Consider the following 19,656-nt stretch of genomic DNA (forward strand, 5'->3'; position numbering starts at 1 on the left):
CATATGGTTTTGTTTACTTAATTCGGGCAAAAAACGTCATTTGTTTATGTTCACGATCCACCGGCATTTTTCTGTATTCGTGGTACTGGTACTGGTTACAGTATGATGAATACGCATGGACAACTTTATGAGTCTATGGGTAAGTCAGGAAACATTTTCTAGAAATCACTAAAAATCAAGGTCGGCTTCTGAAAAATTATAAAGGTATTTACTAGTAATTAATTGTATTGAATTGTTAGGAACAGCATTATAACTCAATAACTCATTTATTTAACTAGATTTTCTCTCTAGACCATTTTTAAAGAGCTTAAAAAACAAATAATTTAGAAGGCCTATACCAAAGTGTTTTGTACGGTCAATAGTTACGGAGAAAATTCAAAAAATGGCAAATTTAAAATTTCTATGTTATTCGTTATTCTTATGGAGAATATTGTAAAATGTTGTAGTTTTCTTGTTTATGGAAATACTTTTCAATGAAATGGCGACCATACATACAAAAGTAGGTATTTTAAGCCAATATTTTAATTAAACTTAGCAAAATTTTATTATTTTATACTAGGCTACTTAAATTTGACTAAAAACGTACTTTATTAGCCTCCCTGTCGCAGCAAACCTAGGTACTCGTTAAACCTAATGTTATTTAAATAGATTTAATTTACAATCAATTCAGGCAAATGGAAATTCGCTTAGTCTGCAGGTTTGCTGCAGCGGGGTTTTTTATTATTATTACTGTATTATTATTATTATTGAATCCTCCAAAATGAGAGTTTTAGTAAGTGTTTCTTGGATGTCATCATATTCTTTTTTAATCACTTGAATTTTATGGAAACAGAGATTAAGTCTTTGCAGTACCAGTTTTATTTCGCCTTGGAGGTTTTTACTCTATGATCACAATGTCCATGTTTTCTTCAAAAGAAAATTGGTAGCATCAAGGGACTATGTTTTATCTATGGTAGTACTTATGTCAACATATCGTTTGCTGTTTGTAGGAACCAATGTTGTGCTCTTCCATAGATTTCATCTATGGTTCTTCATAAGGTGGGTGAAAGTTCCCCAGTTGGCATTGTCCCAGGGCGCCGACGACGAAGGCGTAAATGGAGGTGGTGGATCATCCTTGAGGAACTGGGAGAGTGGACCGTGGATCTAGTCTTGTGTTATTTACTTTCTTACTTACTTAGTTTGCTCCTTAAGTAGTAAACTACTGAACCCTTTCCACTCTTAATATACTTAGGTTAGCTTCCGCACCGACTGGATAACCTGCCAGCCGTCCTCACATGGAGTTCTTATGGTTTTGGAGCGAGAAAAGTCCCGAAATAGTCAAAGTAACAAAGTATTAATTCTTACCATCAAATAACCACTTAAAAGACTAAGACCAATTAATTTATGTAGAAAATCATGAGGACAAAAACAGAGTACTACATAGCTACATGTAATTTACAGTAAGAAGACCTACAGTTACAGTACAGACAGCAGAAGGCAGACAAGATTGAAATAACCGCGAATTTTCATTTGTTTTTTTCCATTTCATTCAAACAAAATTAAAACTGTCTCATGTCGATGTTTGCTTTTCTCAGCATTATGCTATATTAATTACCAGTAACTTTCTGCATAATTTTTAACATTAGAACACCTAATTTTGATTCAGTTGTGTGTTGGTTTGATTTTAAAGAGAGCGTTTTAGTCCATAAGTTTACCTCAATCGTTTCTTCTACACTTCGACAACCGCTTTTATTTATGAAATGGATCAGGTAGTTCAATGCCCTACTGTTTAATTTTATAATTTAGACCTAGTAGGCCTATGTTTATTAATTTTAATTTAGTATTATTTACGTTTTTAGTGAATTTCCTGTAGATCATTATTTATAACTGTAGGCCTAGTCTTAGGGCGACCACTGCCCTTTCTCGTAGCCTACAGAAAATAGGCCAAGGCCTAGTTTGAGATTGACAGTCATTCTGATTTAACATTTTTAAGTTAGGCCTACCTTAGTATGTTCAATATAGTAAGGTTCAGGTCCCCACTACAGTATGTAAATTTGTTATGTGATGGTTTATTTTTATAACTACCGGTAGGCCTAGTCTAGCTTGGCACTAAAGTTAGCCGTTTACAGTAAGTTAGTTTCAAACAGTGAAATTGTGTTTTTAAAATTCACACAAAGATCTCTTGTACTGCAACTTGTGAAGCAAAGTAGGCCTATAGAATGGTATAACTTAGAGCAAGGGTTGTCATATAGGCTAGCTAACTTACCTAGTACTGTTTAAAAAAAGAGAAGATTTTCGGCTGCACTTTACTTGACGTCCTACACTCATTCGAATGAAAATATCGATCGATATATCGATTAATCGATTGCTTCATTCGATATATCGTTTGGTTAGTTAGGTAAGGTTAACCTAACCCAACTAACCAAACGATATATCGAATGAAAATATTGAATCGAAAAAAAAAAACAATCGAATGAGTGTAGAATCAAGTTAAGTGCAGCCAGATTTTCCACTATGTTATTGGATAAAAATTAACGCGCTAGCAAAACTGGATAGGCCTACCTATAAGTTAAGTTAGGTAGGTAGGTACTTAAGTTAAGTCAATATTCAAATATCGTACATGCAAAAGTAAGTATATGTTTCATCTTACATCTCACTAAAACAACAAATAACTTAAGTTAACGTTAATAAAACGTTCTCTATCTGCTAGACTTGGCTCCGTTAGTGAACGCTCGGATAAGTTATCTTTGGACTGGCCAACAGGTGTGAATTGTAGGAATGGGAACTGTGAATCAAACTACAACTTAAACTCAAGATACTGCTAGCCAAAGTGAAACCAAGGAATAACTTAAAAAAACACTACCCGTAGTAGAGAGTAGGTCTACGAGAGTTGCGTTTTTCAGTCATTACATAAGTTAACAATATTTTTGAACAAACAAACATTTATTTGATTCTAAAAATGCTGTTATTGAACTTAAGTTAGGCCTAGAAGTTACTGTATATTTATTTTAGAATTTCAGTAGATCGTTAAAAAGAGGAGATATCTCACTTATACCTAAATCTTCTTTTGCTAAATTTAGAAACGTAAAAATCCATTTAACTTTATTTCCGGTGAAATCCTGTAATATGGCTAACTTATCTTATCACTTGCTGCAAGTTCTGGAATTGGTTTCTTGCTTTGTTTCTCTATTTATGCCCTCTGGCCAGCTTGGAGATAATATCAGACCTTAATATAGCCTAGGCCTACTTAGCTAAAGGTCTCAATTTCAATTTAATTGAATGTGAAATGTGGCCGGTTGCAGCTCCGCAAAGAACCTACGATATGGTATAGGTTAGTTTGGATCAGATTAGTAAGACCTCATGGCTGAAAATGTTCATATTCAATACCTAAATACACTTAATATTACCAGTAAGTTAGGCCTGATGAAAATTATGTTCAATACGGTACGGCCTATATACCTATATGTGCAGGCTCTTGAACCAAAATTTCCTCCGATACCAGTAGGCTACCTATATTGTTGGTTTCTGCAGAACTGTACACCTGTAGGCCTATAGCCTGAAATTGTTCAAATCATGTTAAAATAGCCTATCTTGTTTGGCTGTGTGGACATTTTTATGAAATGCGATAAGCTATTTTACTCTTCCATCAATTCCTGTAAAGATTGGTTCAGATTTCCATTTTTAAATCAGATTTAGCTTAATTAATCACAGCCTATTTTGTAATATGGCGTGAGGTCTTAAAACGATGATTTTGTCTTGCTATTTTTAGAGGTGAGGTTCAGAAAGAAGGAGGAAACGTGAATACGTGAGCTGAGTCAACTTGGCACCTTTGTTGTTAATAATGTTCTTGTGATCCATAGGCCTACAATCGGTGAAAAATTGTGTTCATTAATCAATACCTTTTTTCTTTAGGTTTTGGCCTTTCAACTAAACAGATCCAAGATTCTCATAGATGCACTAGAAGTTGCAAAAGTTTCTGACAATCCATTGGTAGAACAACACATTATAGACATTAGAAGATGTATCAACAAGTCTCAACTAACACTGGACAAAATTAAAACAATTTTAGCAAGAAAAAAAGAAATTTATGTAGAAATGGATGTAAGTAAGCACATCGAATCAATCCTACCTACCTCAAAACACAATAACCTAAACTTGCTATTGTCAAATGATGGATTATCAATTATTTGAGATGGGGATGCCACCCTAGAAGTATTGATGCCCGTTTTGCCAGAAGCGTCTGGTGCGTCTGACGCTCAGCGATGATCGCTAGAGCGATAATCGCTCAGCGTCAATCGCTCGGGCCTATTTTGCCAGAATCGTCTGTTCCTTGCGATTATTTGAACAGTGAGTGGTTTACTTTGGAGGCGAAAGTAGTGTTTCTGAAAATGAGTTGTAAAAAGCAATTAGTAAAGTATTTGTTAGCTGAGGAATCAGACGATGAAGAGATATTAGAAATGTTGTGCAAACCTAGGGAAGAAGTGCGTACTATGTTTTTAAAGAGACCTGAAGACGGATATTTTAAATTGTAAATTGAAATTGCCTACGCTCTGATGAGACCAAGTTTCATCTAGTTTTCAGTTTTTCATCGTCTTCACTATTGAATCCCCACTTTGATTGTGACATGTCACTAAACTTGGAAACACAACTTATTTAAGGAAACAAAAGTCAACAACTAAACACGTGCTTATTCCAGTAATAATCCCTAGCGACTGCGTCTCCGTCTGCTCCAATAGCAGTGGTCCTCAGTGGCGTCAGACGCTGGCGGCTGTAGCGATTGACGCTTCTGGCAAAATAGACTAATCTAAAACATGCAAAGCAGTGGGCATCGATCGACGCGGAGCGATAATTGCTGAGCAATAGACGCACGAGACGCTTCTGGCAAAACGGGCCTTTAAACATTAAGGAGAGGACACGCTGTAGTTTTGTGAAGCCAGCGTACTGGGGAGGGGGGGAGGCAGCGGTACTCTCCCGCCCCCCTCCTCTTGCTGCGTTGTGCTACGTCGTTTTTAAATATTCGTCCATTATTAACGGAGGAGTAGTGTTTTGTAGAAATCACCTTCACGTATTATATATAAGGATGATTTCTGTATTGTTTTTTTGTATAAGCTAATTCTGTTAAAATATTTACATTATGTTTTAAAGTACAGGTTAAGTGTAAGAAAGTGCCATGTGGCCCTAACTTTGCCTTTGTAAATAAATGATTTTTCATTTCATTCAAGGAACACGAATAAATTGTTAATTTGTATGGATACATCATATTAAAAAAAAAAACGTAATTAAAGTAATCATATGTTCAAAGACCAGGCCAATTCTTTAAACTTTGATCTTCAATAATAAATAATAAATAATAGTTTTTATAGAAATAGTTGACACCGTTCGATAGGAATTTACTTTAAGAATGCCATCGGAGAATAACACAGGTGTTTTAGTTCAGCGGCAATTTTAATTCGAAACAGCGCGCATCACGTTTTTCCCTATCTCTCCCATGTTATAGCCGAGGCTTTTTGCCACTCTACGGCTTTCAGCGTGCCCCTCTAGTGTTCTGCTAAAGCTGGCTGCACCGCAACATGTGTATTCCTATTCGCGTGCCCTCTTCTTAATGTTTAATCCTCCTGACGCCACCTAGGTGCGTATTTTAACCCAAATATTAGTGAAGGATCAGTGTAGAATGTTGTGAGATGATCTATGTAGCTTTGTTACTAACTAAGTTAAGCTGGTTCACCAGTCAGGATCATTTATTTATAAATCCCGATGATCAGGGGCTCTTGTAGAGGATAGGTGTCAATGAAACAAACGGTTATTTAACTAATGCCGCCTATGCAGAGGCATCTGGACTGGAATTATTTCTACTTGCCCCTTGCTATTTAATCGCTGCTTGCCTTGTTAAAAAACTTGTGAATTAGGCCTTACATCGTAAAAACTCCAGTAAATCATCTCATACTGTTGTAAATAATTTGGTTTTTAAAACTGGTATTTAACATCTTAACTAGTCTGCAAAGTTCAGAGCCAAATATAACAGTTTCGTCATAAATTATGTTTAGGCATTACCCTAGACTATTCCAAGTAGAGATGGGTTTGTATTAGATTAAATTGTTTTGATGTTCTTCACAGGATCTGGCATACAAGTTTGAGAATTTGGCAAATCAAGCTGAAAGGATAAATGACAAGGCCTTTACAAACCAATCTTTCAATAGTTCAACACCTAAGAAGAATGATCAGCAGGTTAGTATACGACAGTCTTAGTTTACATAGGCCCTAGTACATTTTTTTTTACATTATTAAGTTAGATCTTGAATATTATTGTACCATAACTTTGGCACCCTTGAGTGATCTATGTCATAATATTAAGATAAGACAAGGAAAATAGTACAGTAAGATATTAAAATAGTTTTGTCCTCTTGTAAATGAATAAAAAGCTCATTACCCAAGTTTAATGCCTGGTTCATTTGGTTGCGTACTTGTGATTTTGTGAAGAAAGTCTTTTTCATCTGTCGTTGCTAAAAATTACATTGCAGATCTGAAACTAGGCCTATTGCATTTCTTGCGTTCAAAAATACACCTGGATCGAACCATATAGATGTGGAACTGGTTTGACAGACCACACTCCTTGCAGAAAAGTTAATGCTGCTCTTAATGAAAGGTTAAGGTTTGTTTCTGCTGATGTTTGTATGCCAAGACGTTGCATTGTTTTATTGGATAACAATTTTTTATCAGGCTCCTTCTCTCATCATGTCCGGAGTCAGAGTTTTATAAGGCAAACAATTTTGTTTAATATATTTTCCTTTAAAGTGTGCATATTTGTTTCATTTAGCTCATGTGTTGGAGAGCTTAAAATACTAAGATCTATAATAAAAGTGTTTTTCAATACACTACTTGTGATAATATCTATCTATCTATTCTATATATATAATACGTGAAGCCGTATTTTGTTAACACAACTCCTCCCTTATTTGTGGACCAATTTCAACGTTTAAGATGTCAAAAGATTCGTCTCAATATGTATTTATGCAATAAGGTTTTAGAACTTTAAAATTTCCACTCTGAAGGTCGTGAGACCCTCTCAAAGGTCGTGTTTTCCCCATAAGAAATACATAAAACAAATTTAAAAACAAAAAACAGCTGTTTATAAAAAGAAACTCATTAGCTTTTTGGGAGTAAATATTACTGTTTTAATATTCAGTAGGTTAAGACCAAGTTAAACAGTTAATCAGTTTTGTTGGAAGAACGGAAAATGACTGAAGTTCAAAGAAGAAATATTGAAAACGGGAGGAAGAGACAATTAATAATAAGGTATCCTATGCGTATAAGGAGAGTAGAGAAAGAGAGGCCTGGTCCAACACATATACACATCCATATACACATTCACTTGGTGAGATGAATAATATTTGCCAGTTCTGCTATGCAATTTACTTTGGAAGTGAAAAAATATATGAAGCACATAGTGTTGTCACGGTGGTAAAATAAACTTGCCTAATGTCAGATCAAATGAATGTATGCAAGAAATTCTTATGACACTGACAGATCGAGATATTTCAAAACATTTAGTAGAAACCATAATAATAAATGAGTTGATAAGTTCAAGTAGTAAGATTATAGTCCAGTAAATCTGTCAGAAAATATGGGGTTGCTGTGCAAAAGGTCGGGTAGTTCTGATGTTTGGAAATGTTAGTATTGGGCCCATAGCATAAAATCCAAGTTATCCACCTCGAGATACTGCCGCTCGCCGCAGGGCGCGCCACTTGTTAACGAAATAGCAAAAATATGGCAATTCCTATTGTTTTTCACTCAATCTTGCGAACCGTTGATTTTACAGAAAATGTTATACTATTACATTAAAGATGAATAAATTGGTGACAGTTTAAGCCCAACAGCAAGTATGTAGCGTAAATAATGGTCAAAATACAGACCATCAAAATAAATAAATTTTCCAAAGACGTATAAAAATTGTGTTCTTTTTCAATTCCACAATATAGTTGTTTAAAGCAAACACCGTATTGATTCATAGAGTATGGCAGTTTATTTGCTATTAATAGAAAATAAATGAAAGTATGAATAAAAATACCCCCACCTCAGCAAACCTGCAGACTAAGCGAATTTCCATTTGCTTGATTTGATTTTCACAAACCTATTTAAATAACATTAGATTTAACTGGTACCTAGGTTTGCTGCTACAGGGGGGTAATCTTCTATACTATTATAAAGAAGAGGTGGTGTCTGTGTGTGTGTGTGTGTGTGTTTGTATGAGCTAATCTCAAAAACTACTGAACCTATTGGGCTCAAATTGCACACACATGAAGCTACAGTTCCGAGGATACATATAGAACTATTCCCGCTTCAATATTGGCCTAGGGCTCTGCCCCGTGGGCTTTCAAAAATCGGAGGTGAGAGATTTCAAAGTAAATTTTGATTGATGGTATCCATGACAACAAAGAACAAACCTACAAAGTTTAAAAATGTAAACAAGCAGTACTAACTGTCAAATTAATTTTGATTTCACAATTCCATACAGCTGGTTCAAACATTCATTTAAATACTGCATGAATATTAGAACAGAGAGGGTAAGGATCATATTTAAAATAATAGTATAGACATTATTTAACATTACTTAAATGGAGGCTGTCAAACCATACGCTAATGTCATTTCATTATAATAGGATTCTTTCAGTTACATAATTTGTTTATTTTTATAATCTATTATCATTGACAGCTATTATACTGAGTCTGTTCTAATATTTGTGATATGCTGTAATAATATTTTACAGTGAATATTTCATTGAAAAAGAAATAGGCCTAATTCATGGATAAAGGAAATAATTAAGATTCTACAATCATTGCTTTATCAACCTAGGCCCTTATCCTGAGTTGTATGAGAATTATGTTTTAGATTTATTTTTGTGTAAACAGTAATTTAATATCCCTGCTGCAGCCAACCTATAGACTAGCGAATTTCCATTTGCCTGATTGTCATTTCCCTAAAATATGTTAGAAAACTACACTATTGACAGGTTTGGAACTATTGTGATAGCCATTCGTTTACAGTCCAAACCAGGGGGGAGTTCACGCCAAAAATGGCCAAAATATGAATTTTTACAATTTCTTATTTTTTTATTTTTTTTATTACCTATATATTACATTCTGAACATAAAACAGTTAAAACCAACCTTATACGATTTTTTTTTCTCATAAAAAAAATACTTTGAAGTAGCACTTTGTCAATCACTAAAAGCGCCGTGTTTTGGTATTCGGTCGTTGCCAAAAATGGCCAAAATATGAATGTTTACAATTTTTTATTTTTTTATTATATATTAAATTCTGAACATAAAACAGTTAAAAACAACCTTATACGATTTTTTCTTCTCATAAAAAAATACTTTGAAGTTGCACTTTGTCAATCACTAAAAGCACCGTGTTTTGGTATTCGGTCGTTTTTCAAAAGTTTACTTTTTTCGCATGGGAACATAAATATCTCAAGTTCTATACTAGATAGAAGGATGAAATTTTTTTTTATTTTGTTCAGTTTGACAAGATCTAAAATCTCTTGCATGGATTTGTAAAAATAATGTCATTAAAATATTAAAAAAAATAGTTTTTACCAGTTATTTTGGGGAAAAAAATATTTCAAAATTTAAAAATTTACTGTAATTTTATTTTATATAATTTCCTTAAACCCATGCTAGAGATTGTAGGTATTACTCTCAGGAACAGATAAAAAAAAAAAAAAACACAACCCTGTATCACTTTTAAAACTTGAGAAATTTATGTTCTCGCAAACCCTTGCAATACACAAAAAATCCCCCCCCCCCACCCTTGGGTAGTGGAAAAAACATTTTTCCAGTTTTTTCTGTATGTTTTATATAACTTCACCTTAAGGTGTAGTATGAGTAAAATTGGTTTGTAAATAAAGATTTTCCCTTTTTATTTGAACTCCCCCCTTAAACAGGTTCTTTTATTATACCTTGAAATATATCATTGATTTTGTATCCTAGGTAGCCTAAATAAGTATTCACAGTATAAGTTAACAAACAAGTACTAGACCTATTACTATTATCAAGTTAAGTAGGCCAATACAGTTCAATTTTGTTTCTAAGTGAAACCATTTGGCATTTTCAAAGAACCAGCATTAACTCTTTTGCATACTGACCCCATTGCAAGGCACGGGTATAGCTGCTAGCGAATACGAATAGCAGCGCTGGTTGCAGTAGCGCCAGTCAAATTTTTAAGTGACCGACGCTACTAATTGGGACCGACGGGATTGATTTTTTTAGTATCTAAACTTAGATCATGTAGATCATGTACTACCACAAAGTCTTCTTTCTACATCAATTGCAATTCCCTAATACCCCCGCCGCAGCACACCTGCAGCCTATTTTCAACTAAATCTAATTCAATAAAATTAGGTTTAACGAGTATCTAGCTACAGGGAGGGATACGAGGGGTGATTTTAGGAAAATACTGTTAGCTTAGTATAGAATAAATAAATTTGCCAAATTTGATAAAAATATATCCAAATGAATTAAAGAATTTTGCCAGCTGTTTCAACTGCACAAGTTAACTCTATGATATTAAATAACTTTAACAGGATTTAAGGTTACCTACAGGGTGCAGCACTATTATTTTTTTGCATTTATGACAACAGCTAATTTGAAACAACTAGCCACAAAAAGCTGTGGTACACAATGAGACCTTTACTTTTTTCTATGGGTCAGGGGCAGTGGTAGAACAAAAGATCCAAACTTTCTTAAACCATGTCCTCACCCATAACTGCAATAAGCATTTTATACTTATATGCCAACCCCGTACGAAGGACGGGTACTCTGCTAGTATATTATATAAAATAATAATAGTATGATAAGAAACAAATAAATTAACCCAATTTTATAAAAACGAGGTGTCAGCCCGTCCTACGTACGGGAATTCAGTAGTCAGAACCGTGTACAATTTAGATCAGCTAGTTTACACATATAAAGACAAAGTTTCTTGCAGTTTTAATATGAAAAATCATCTTGTAAACAAATGTTGTGTGGCCAAATATGTTTTTATTTCATCATAGGCCTATATGATATGCATTTTAAATCCAATAATTTTACAATAAAACTGCAATTCTGCAATTTTTACGATGTGAAAAGCATTGAAGTGAGATTTGCAGCCGATTCGCACAGACATACACTGATTATAAGTAGCCTACAGTAGAGAGAGTAATAGTCAATTGAGAAGTGTATAGACATAGTCAACGACACCACCTTCCATAGCACACCTGCCTCTTCCATAATTATTATCACCACAATACAATACTATACACAATTTCAAGGAGTTCTGAATAGAAACGACCTAAAATTAAACGATAGTATCCAATAAAATTCACAGTACACATAATTTATCTTTGGTGTCCTAACATCAAAACTAATAGTCACACCTATCCTTTATATCAATTTCACTGCATTAATTGCTAAATAAATAAGCGTAAACAAAGAAAAGTAAAAACAATAACAGTTTGTTTTGAAACAGCTGTTTGGTTAAAAGAACATTCATTTGAAAAAAAGAACTGGTTACATGTAGCAGGAATATAAAAAGTAAACACGCTAGTAAAGCTAATGACGTAATTGTCAATGTTTATTATCCATACCGTTATCAGTTCTATCCTTGATAATTACCCACCCTCATTGAATAAATGTACATCATAATTTCCCTTATTAGTTAATTTAAACTACAATATATTCATAGTTGAAATAAAAGTGATATTTTCGTTTGGGGGCGCTGATATAGGCACCACAACTGAACACGATTTCATGAAAGGATGGTTTTTCTAATTGCAGTATCCTAGGTCAATGTTGACGTTGTGTTCAATCAATGTCATACATCTGTTTATCTTTGTTTAAAACCCGGCTGAGGTTGTGGTGGTAATTTAAAATCGCGATTCCTGATTATTCTTGATCTTCTTTTTATGACATCGATATTTCCGGGCCTAATCCAAACAAAGTTAAAGCAGACAAACATTAATTGTAAACAAAAAGCTACCATGAAGAATTAAAACATGTAAACATTGTTATTTTTCTAATCTTTTCTTTGAAAAGTGGAGCAGTAAAATAATTTGCATTTATCCTTTTTTATTAAGACTCGTGTAAAGAGCCTCCATTTGTACTGTGGTTTAATTAATTTTGGTTAAAACTGTGGTTTAAACTGTATTCTAATTATCTCTACTAATCTTACTTATTTCCTATAATCAATGAAAAAAATAAAATTACCTCATAGTTCCATACTTTATATTTAACCAGCTGTTAATTAAAACAAATTATATTGCTCTAAAACAAATCGAAGATTACAAAGATTGCTTTAAAAAATAATTTGAACATCCTAGTATTTTACTATGTATATTTAATAAATCTGTCATCTTCTTACAGAAGAATTGAACGTATCAATGATTAGCATTGCACATAGTATAAATAAGTCAACCCTAAGTATGTCTTAAAAATTGTTATCCAATACTGTAGGTCTCATGGTAAGACCTAGGCCCGTAACCGATTTACTTTTTCATTTTGATGTCCCCAGAGGCCAAAAACACCATTAGTTAAAATTTTTATATATCTATATATAGATGTGTGTGTGTGTGTCCATCCGCACGATAACTTGAGTAATTTTTGTCCAATTTTGATAAAATTTGGTTTGAAGGTGTAAGGCGGGATAAACTTGAATGAGTTTGCGAACCAGCATGATCGGACTATGGGAACAGGAGTTTATGGGGGGTTTTATGGGGTAAAAATAGGTTTTTCCCATTTTTGACCCTAAAAACACAAAATTTCACAATTATTTCTTATTAAACCATTTTGTAGAGCTTAAAAAAACAAATAATTTAGTATATTGAAGCGTTATTATGCGCCTAATTGTTACGGAGAAAATTCAAAAAAATTTTAATTTTAAATTTCCCATGTTATTCTTATGGAAAATTAGTCAACTGTTATAGATCGCTTGTTTATGAACATATTTTGATCAAATTTGGAAAATACATTAATTTCTTACTAAACCACAGTACCTTTAACATTTTACATAAAAAAAAACGTTTTTACCCTCCCTGTTGCATCAAACCTAAGTACTCATTAAACTAATTCTGTTTCAATAGGGAATAAATGTGATATTTTTAAGGAGACATTTTAGTTTAAATCCAATCAGGCAAATGGAAATTCGCTAAGTCTGCAGGTTTGCTGCGGCGGGGGTATTATGATTCAGGAGAGGCAAATAATATACGCCATTCAAAAAGAGAAAATGAAAATTGCTATCCAAATCCTATAGCTACAAAAGTTATCCAACCTATTTCGACAAATGAATCCATACTTTCAAAACTTTGGGACAGGTATTAAGAGAAACCCCACTGAACAACGTGAGAACGTTCTGATGCGGAGTATATACTGTGACTGACACACAACACGTTAAAATATGTTAGCAAACTATCAATGGTGTTGCTGCTTTAGCCTATTCAAAGCAGATTATGGCTTTCCAGTTGATAAGCCAGAGTTTGTGGGTAAAAAATTGAGCATATTAAATGGTTGATATCACTCCACTTTTTAGGATTCTCTACGGAGAAAATTCGTTTGATTGGGGAATGTCTAGGCAACAGTTTTCTTCAATTCTCTCTCAATGCTGGAAAAACTTTGTTGCAACATGTTAGCTCAAATTGAAGCAGATCGTTTAGCATTCATTAGAAGTTATCAGTTAAAACTGAGAGCAAAAATAATGTCTAGGTGAACCTTGACGACGCAATGCAAATAGAGATATTTAAAATTAGTTTCTAACAAGTGTTTAAACAACTCTAAGATGTAACTAGAATTAACATACTCGAATATTTAAGCATAACGTTTTCCTCGGGGTTATGTTTCATACTATGCTGCTCATTGAGCCGCACGGGTTCTCTAGTTTGTTATATTTTATGTATTTTAATAACTCAAGAAGAATTTTTTTAATTGTACACATCTATTTTCTAATTTTGAAAGTTGAAAAAAGTGTTTGAAAGTTTAAGATTTAAATTTAACAAAAATGCTTTAAGTTTAAACCAAATAACTTTTTCAGTCCTTGAGGGTGGAGCAGTCGGCGAATGGTCTGGAAGTATCTCCTTGTCCAGCTACATGGTACAATGGGATCCTGGATAGCCCAATGCCACCTCCAGGACACAATGGCAGTAGTCGTCCACCTGTGTCCATGGAAGTTCAAATACCTTGTATTAGAATGCTTCATTCCAACGAAATGAATTCTGTTCCAGCGTAAGTTCCCTATTTTGTTTCTGATTGTGTAGTTATATATAGATGGGTAAAAGGTATGTATTGGTCAGAAGTCGGTTTTTTGATCCTGAAAAAGTTAGATACAGTAGAACCCCTCATATCCGACCATGACAGGACCGGGCCATGGTCGGAACAGCCAAAAGGTCTGATATCGGGAGGAGCATAACGTGCAGTCTCCGTGACATCGGTAATCGTCTCCAGCGACCGCAACAACACTTTTGAGCGTAACTTGCGATCTCTGCAACATCAGTAATCATCTCCTGTGACCGCTGCAACACCCGTGAGTGTAACTTGCAGTCTTCGAGACTTCGATAATATTCTTCCACGATGGCAGCAGCACCAGTGAGCGTCTCCACAACTTTGGTAATTGTCTCCCACGACGGAGGCAACACCCATTATTGGCCGCAGAGGTGATCGTCTGCTGCAATTACGGCAATATTTGCGATTGCCCTTTCGGTCAACCGATCGTGCTCAGGGTTATTGACACTAGGTCGGATATCCCGAGGAGTCGGTTATTCTGAGGTCGGATTTGAGGGGTTCAACTGTATTTAATTTTTAAACTGGACCCGACTGACCTTGATTTTTGGATTTAATTTTTTATTTAGTAAAACTATTTTTAGTCTGCCCTATCCGATTAAGGAGTCAGGTGTAGTAGCCGTGGTTTTTTTGCACAGCTCCTATAAAATTTCCCATTGGGGGCCTTTGCTGTTTGGATGGCCAGTAGTCTGTCCAACAATAACTCTTTGTTTTTTACACAACATTTTACACAACCGCGGAAAAATTGTGATTACCTATCTCCTGTGTTTGTGGTAACATCATGATAATCTCCCAAGAAATTACTGTACTGTGACACAGTGATCACCACTGTGATCGGGATATAAACAAAGTTTCCAATGTAAAGTCGTATTGTTAGAGGAGTCTATCGGTAACAGTTGCTAGTGATGATCGACTGCTAATTAAACAAAACAACCTTGCACTTACTTAAGTTGTATTCTTGCTAAGTATTTACAATTCTCACCTTCTAATCTGAAGATTGCTGGTTCGATTCCAATCAGGAATCCATTCTGGACTCTGGTACGATTTGGACTGTCCATTAAAAATTATTAATGCTATCTTACAAAAAAGTCAACGTTATCTAGTAACAGACCAGAGTTTGGACTGTTCCCTTTCAATACATTAAAAAATGCCAATGAATAGACACAAAACCAAACAAAAACACAAGTTCAACAATATAGGCAAAAACCTTGGTGGAAAGAGTTTGTTTCTTAAAAAAAGGCAATAGCGTTAAAACACAAAAAAAATCTATTGTTGACTTCAGTTATTTCACAATTTAAACATAGAAAAATTGAAAACGGTGCTTCAATAACATACTTGCAAAGGATGTTACATTTAGATTTCTTTAAATGATTCTTCAAGGTTATTGGAACAAAACTTAAACATAAAATAGTAATGTACATTTTTTAAATCTAGCCTTGAAATCATTGAGCATGGACTGTTATGTAACAGGCAGTTCTGTATCATAATTAAGTTACCATACTAATAAAATGTAATATAACATATTTTCTCAGGAAAAGCAATTTAGCTGATAAGGAGTTGGTCTGGAAAGGGATTGAGTTTGGATAGCTTAACTGATAAAATTTAAGCCCCTGGACATACGGATGCACAAACAAATTTTCACTTAACTCAGAAATTTCTCCTCTTAAATAGTAAGACTTAATCAGAAAGTGATTAATGAGACATACTTTTCTGTGACCTATGTGAACTTGATCCCTCCTAAACCAACCTCTAAATCTGATTTAAATAATCTAATTCAAAATTTTATTTTTCAGGTACATGAAGGGAAGACTGACTTGTGAAAATGTTAACTCTTTTATCAGTATAGTGAATTCTGTATTGAAGCAGAAGTATTCCATAGCTCTTCTCAAAAGAAAAGAGGTCAAAAGAAAAGACTTAGTACATTATTCGGAATGGAAATCTCAGGAACAGGAGTTTGGCATGATAGGTGATTATGCCAATACACATTCAAAAGATTTATAGTTATTTAGTATTTAATATCATTTTTAAATTATTATTATTTAGGAAAACAAGTTGTTTTATAGTGAAGTGAGACCTTGAATTTTCAACGAATCGTATTTTTGACTTCCAAGAGACCTGTAAATTTACTTGTTCTTACCTCACATTCCTATCATAACACTGTATCCAAACTTTTGTACTCTAAATCGAAATTCAGTTGCAATCTTTTTAGGGATGGACGAGATTGGATTTTAGTTTGAGACAAGATTTTGTATTTCTCATAACATTTCGAGACGAGATCGAGACTGGATTTCCCTTCTCAATTCTCATACATAACAGGAAATGCACTTTCAACATTTTTACATGATTTTGTAACATTGTTAGATGGCTGTTTGAATAGGTACAAAAATAATAATAATAAGTTAGGCAGGAATATTAAAAATCTTTTATTGAAAAACATCAGTATAACAATTTTTATATTAGGCCTAATTAAATTACGTCTAACTTATTAAAAATAACGCTTATACAACATGGAAGATGGTGATATCAGTTAGGATAGAGTTAAACTTATCCTAAAATAAAATAAATCATAAAATAAAAGCAAGATTAATTAGTATAAAATACTTACTTGTTTTGGCTATGTTTACAGTAGTAAAACATGCCTCAAACTGCTTAACAAAACTTCTCAAATGATAAAACAATTAAAGTAATATTTACATGTAAAGAATTAATTACATAAGATCGCCTTCCCAAACAAAACGCAACTACAACACGCTCTTGTATTGCGGGAATTGCATTGACTTTCTGCAGGAGTTTTTGATTTATTTTATTTCCTCTCAAAATAATTTTTGATAAAAAAACCTGTCTCGTAGAAAGAGCTTTAAAATTTCCCAAAATTTCAAGACTTGTCTATCCCTTAATTTTTTTCAGAGATTATAACTTGAGTTTCGCTTGCCTTTAGAATGGCAATGGTCAGGACATAAGTCATTTTTTTAATTAATAGTGTGGTGTGAGCTTGCTGATTCAACTTCATGACATTTTATTCTAGTGTTTAAAACAAATCCAATGCTCTGTGAGTTGTGAAAACTTGAAATCAGATTTTGGTCTATTCTATAGCTTGGAACTTGATTAGACCAGTTTCTCACTTTAGAAATAACATTTCTCTGTTAACCCTGCATCTGGCAGCTTCAAAATATTTAATGTCTGTACTAGCAGGCCATTTTTTGCTGTATGTACATAGGTTACTTAGAGAGATGTATAAATTGTGTTCTACCATACAAAAGTATACTATTATATATTTTCTTTTTTAGGACATTACAAGGAACACTTAAACCATTGACAGATACCAAAAACATTTTGTAGAACTGTTAACTTGTAAGAATAAAAATTAATAAAGTAGAGGCTTGGGAAGAATACAAAAGATTTCTTTTTTAGAAATCCAAGATATAGAAAGCTTTTATAAAATGGTTCTTAACATGAAAAAGTCATATTCGTTATTATTTGTATCTTTGTATGTAAAAGAGTGAATTTTACGTCACACCGCGCTAAAGACACAGTTGCGTCATACTACGTTTTTATTCTTAAGTTTCAAAATATAGTTACATCACAGTAGCTAAATTTCCTGTGTAAAATTATGTAAAACAAAGCAATGTATAATACAGTGACGCTTTCTGTTGAAACTTAGAAGTTAAAAAAATTGATTCTCAAAACGACTAGTGACGAGTCGTTTGCCAGTGAAGGAAATAGTTTTAGCGACTAGTCAATATTTGCCAGATGCAGGGATTAAGATAATTTAATTGATCAAATTGATGAATCAGGGTATTTCCAATGCAAAGTCATAACTCGTAACATTAGAGGAGTCTATTGCTGACAGTTATAGCTGGAATAATAAGTGGAATTATTCGTCACTAAAAATCTGCCCAAGCTTCTTTGGTAATCATCTAACTCTTATTACAGGTAAAGCTTTCTTCACAACAGAGGATTTGCTCAACTTTGGCAATCAGAAAATAGATAAAGTGACAGATAAAATGATCCAGATCTTGCGACACTGCAACAGGCTTCGCCAGACAAGAGCAAATAAAAAGGTCGTCATTTACAGTCTCATTTGATTCTTGAGGGAAGATTCATTTGTCAAGCTAGAACCCAATGTAACAGTTTGTACAGCCCTATTTTATCTTAAGTGTTTATATTATTGTTTAATTGTATGGAATATTCACTGATAATGTTTGTAGATATTATTTAAATGAGATGAACTCTGTGCTTAGGGTTTGTTGTGAGAGTGCGTTTTCACTAAACGTGTCCTAACATTTGTGGGGAAATGTGTAAAAGCAGTTTTTAAGTCCAACAGCTGACATATCCTTACATGGGATAAAAAATGTGTTACGAGTCCATTCAAATAAAACATGTAACATGTTCCTGGCTCCACCTGGTCGCTAAACACTAAGATTGTTTGAATGGAAACAGAACTAAAGGTTGTGTTTAAAATAAGTTGTAACTCTGTCTTTTTTATGATGTTAAGTAGATGTAAGTTAGCTTATGACATTCGTTGGGCTACAAATATTTTAGTACTGAAAAATTTAAAATAAAATATAACTGTTTAAATAATACTTATTATTCAGATTTTCTTTGCCTTCCTCCTCAGCTTTGGATAAGTAATAATTACTTATTTAGACATAAGATCCAAACATTTTTAAACTTTTACAGTAGCCTCTCAATTATACATTATAATGAGTGGCTGAGTGGTTGTGGATAAATGAAATCATGGTTAATGCTAATGTGACCCTAAAATGTCTGGAAAATATTTTTCATCAACTTTGAATTTGTAATTAATCTCTAATATTCGTTTAGGTAATAGTAAAAAATTTTAAAACAATGTACTATCTTAAAACTTTGTTTCACACTTAGTTTGAATAAAAACAAATAAACAAATATAATAGCCTATTGGATAGCCTAAGTTATTGTTTAGACCTAGTTATAACGAAAACAAAAACACAATTTATTGATCGTAGGTGAAGTAAACGTCTTTTGTCTCCCCGCGAGATGATGGGCCTCCTCTCACTAAACATTGGCCGTCACTGTATAAGGTACATTTAATTTGCATTAATATATTTTTTTAATCTTACATTTTTTGGGATCGTGGTTAATTTGCAGCAGCATGATCAATCGTGGCTAGTCAGGAATGTACTGTATGTAGTTAAATTTTGATATTTTAAACTAGTCAGAACAATACCGGTTTTGATTATAATATCGATCTCCCATTGGTTGATGTACCAGGACCCTGAGTCCGCCCCCTCAAACAAGTAGATACATTTGATTCAGTTAAAGATATTCATAATTAGTTAACATTACTTTAATCTTTTACACCTTTCATAGGTTACCTAAATAACATAATTCC

At 33.6% G+C, this 19,656-nt stretch overlaps 1 protein-coding gene across 2 annotated transcripts; it reads left to right on the top strand.

Annotated features, from left to right (window-relative positions):
• Positions 1-996: 996 nt before the first annotated feature.
• On the top strand, positions 997-18,824 carry LOC129003864 (spindle and kinetochore-associated protein 1-like). 2 transcript variants are annotated; one of them, XM_054432191.1, is made up of 6 exons: positions 997-1,038; positions 3,892-4,080; positions 6,094-6,204; positions 14,041-14,231; positions 16,079-16,251; positions 18,219-18,824. In XM_054432191.1, the coding sequence occupies exons 1-6, from the start codon at positions 1,024-1,026 to the stop codon at positions 18,368-18,370; spliced, it is 831 nt and encodes a 276-aa protein (XP_054288166.1). In that variant the 5' UTR covers positions 997-1,023; the 3' UTR covers positions 18,371-18,824. The 2 variants fall into 2 exon arrangements, with proteins under 2 accessions (XP_054288166.1, XP_054288167.1); XM_054432192.1 differs by lacking the exon at positions 997-1,038 and adding an exon at positions 1,555-1,748.
• The last annotated feature ends 832 nt before the right edge of the window (positions 18,825-19,656 follow it).

This window comes from Macrosteles quadrilineatus, unplaced genomic scaffold (assembly GCF_028750875.1).
Source record: "Macrosteles quadrilineatus isolate MER2022 unplaced genomic scaffold, UCM_ALF_1.0 Scaffold_9__3_contigs__length_116548681, whole genome shotgun sequence".
Taxonomy (NCBI): Eukaryota; Metazoa; Arthropoda; class Insecta; order Hemiptera; family Cicadellidae; genus Macrosteles; species Macrosteles quadrilineatus.

Bases quoted from the DNA above. Each gene is read 5' to 3' on its own strand.
- LOC129003864 (XM_054432191.1), top strand. The intron at 4,081-6,093 runs GTAAGTAAGCAC...TGTTCTTCACAG, and splicing joins AAATTTATGTAGAAATGGAT to GATCTGGCATACAAGTTTGA. The intron at 16,252-18,218 runs GTGATTATGCCA...CTCTTATTACAG, and splicing joins ACAGGAGTTTGGCATGATAG to GTAAAGCTTTCTTCACAACA.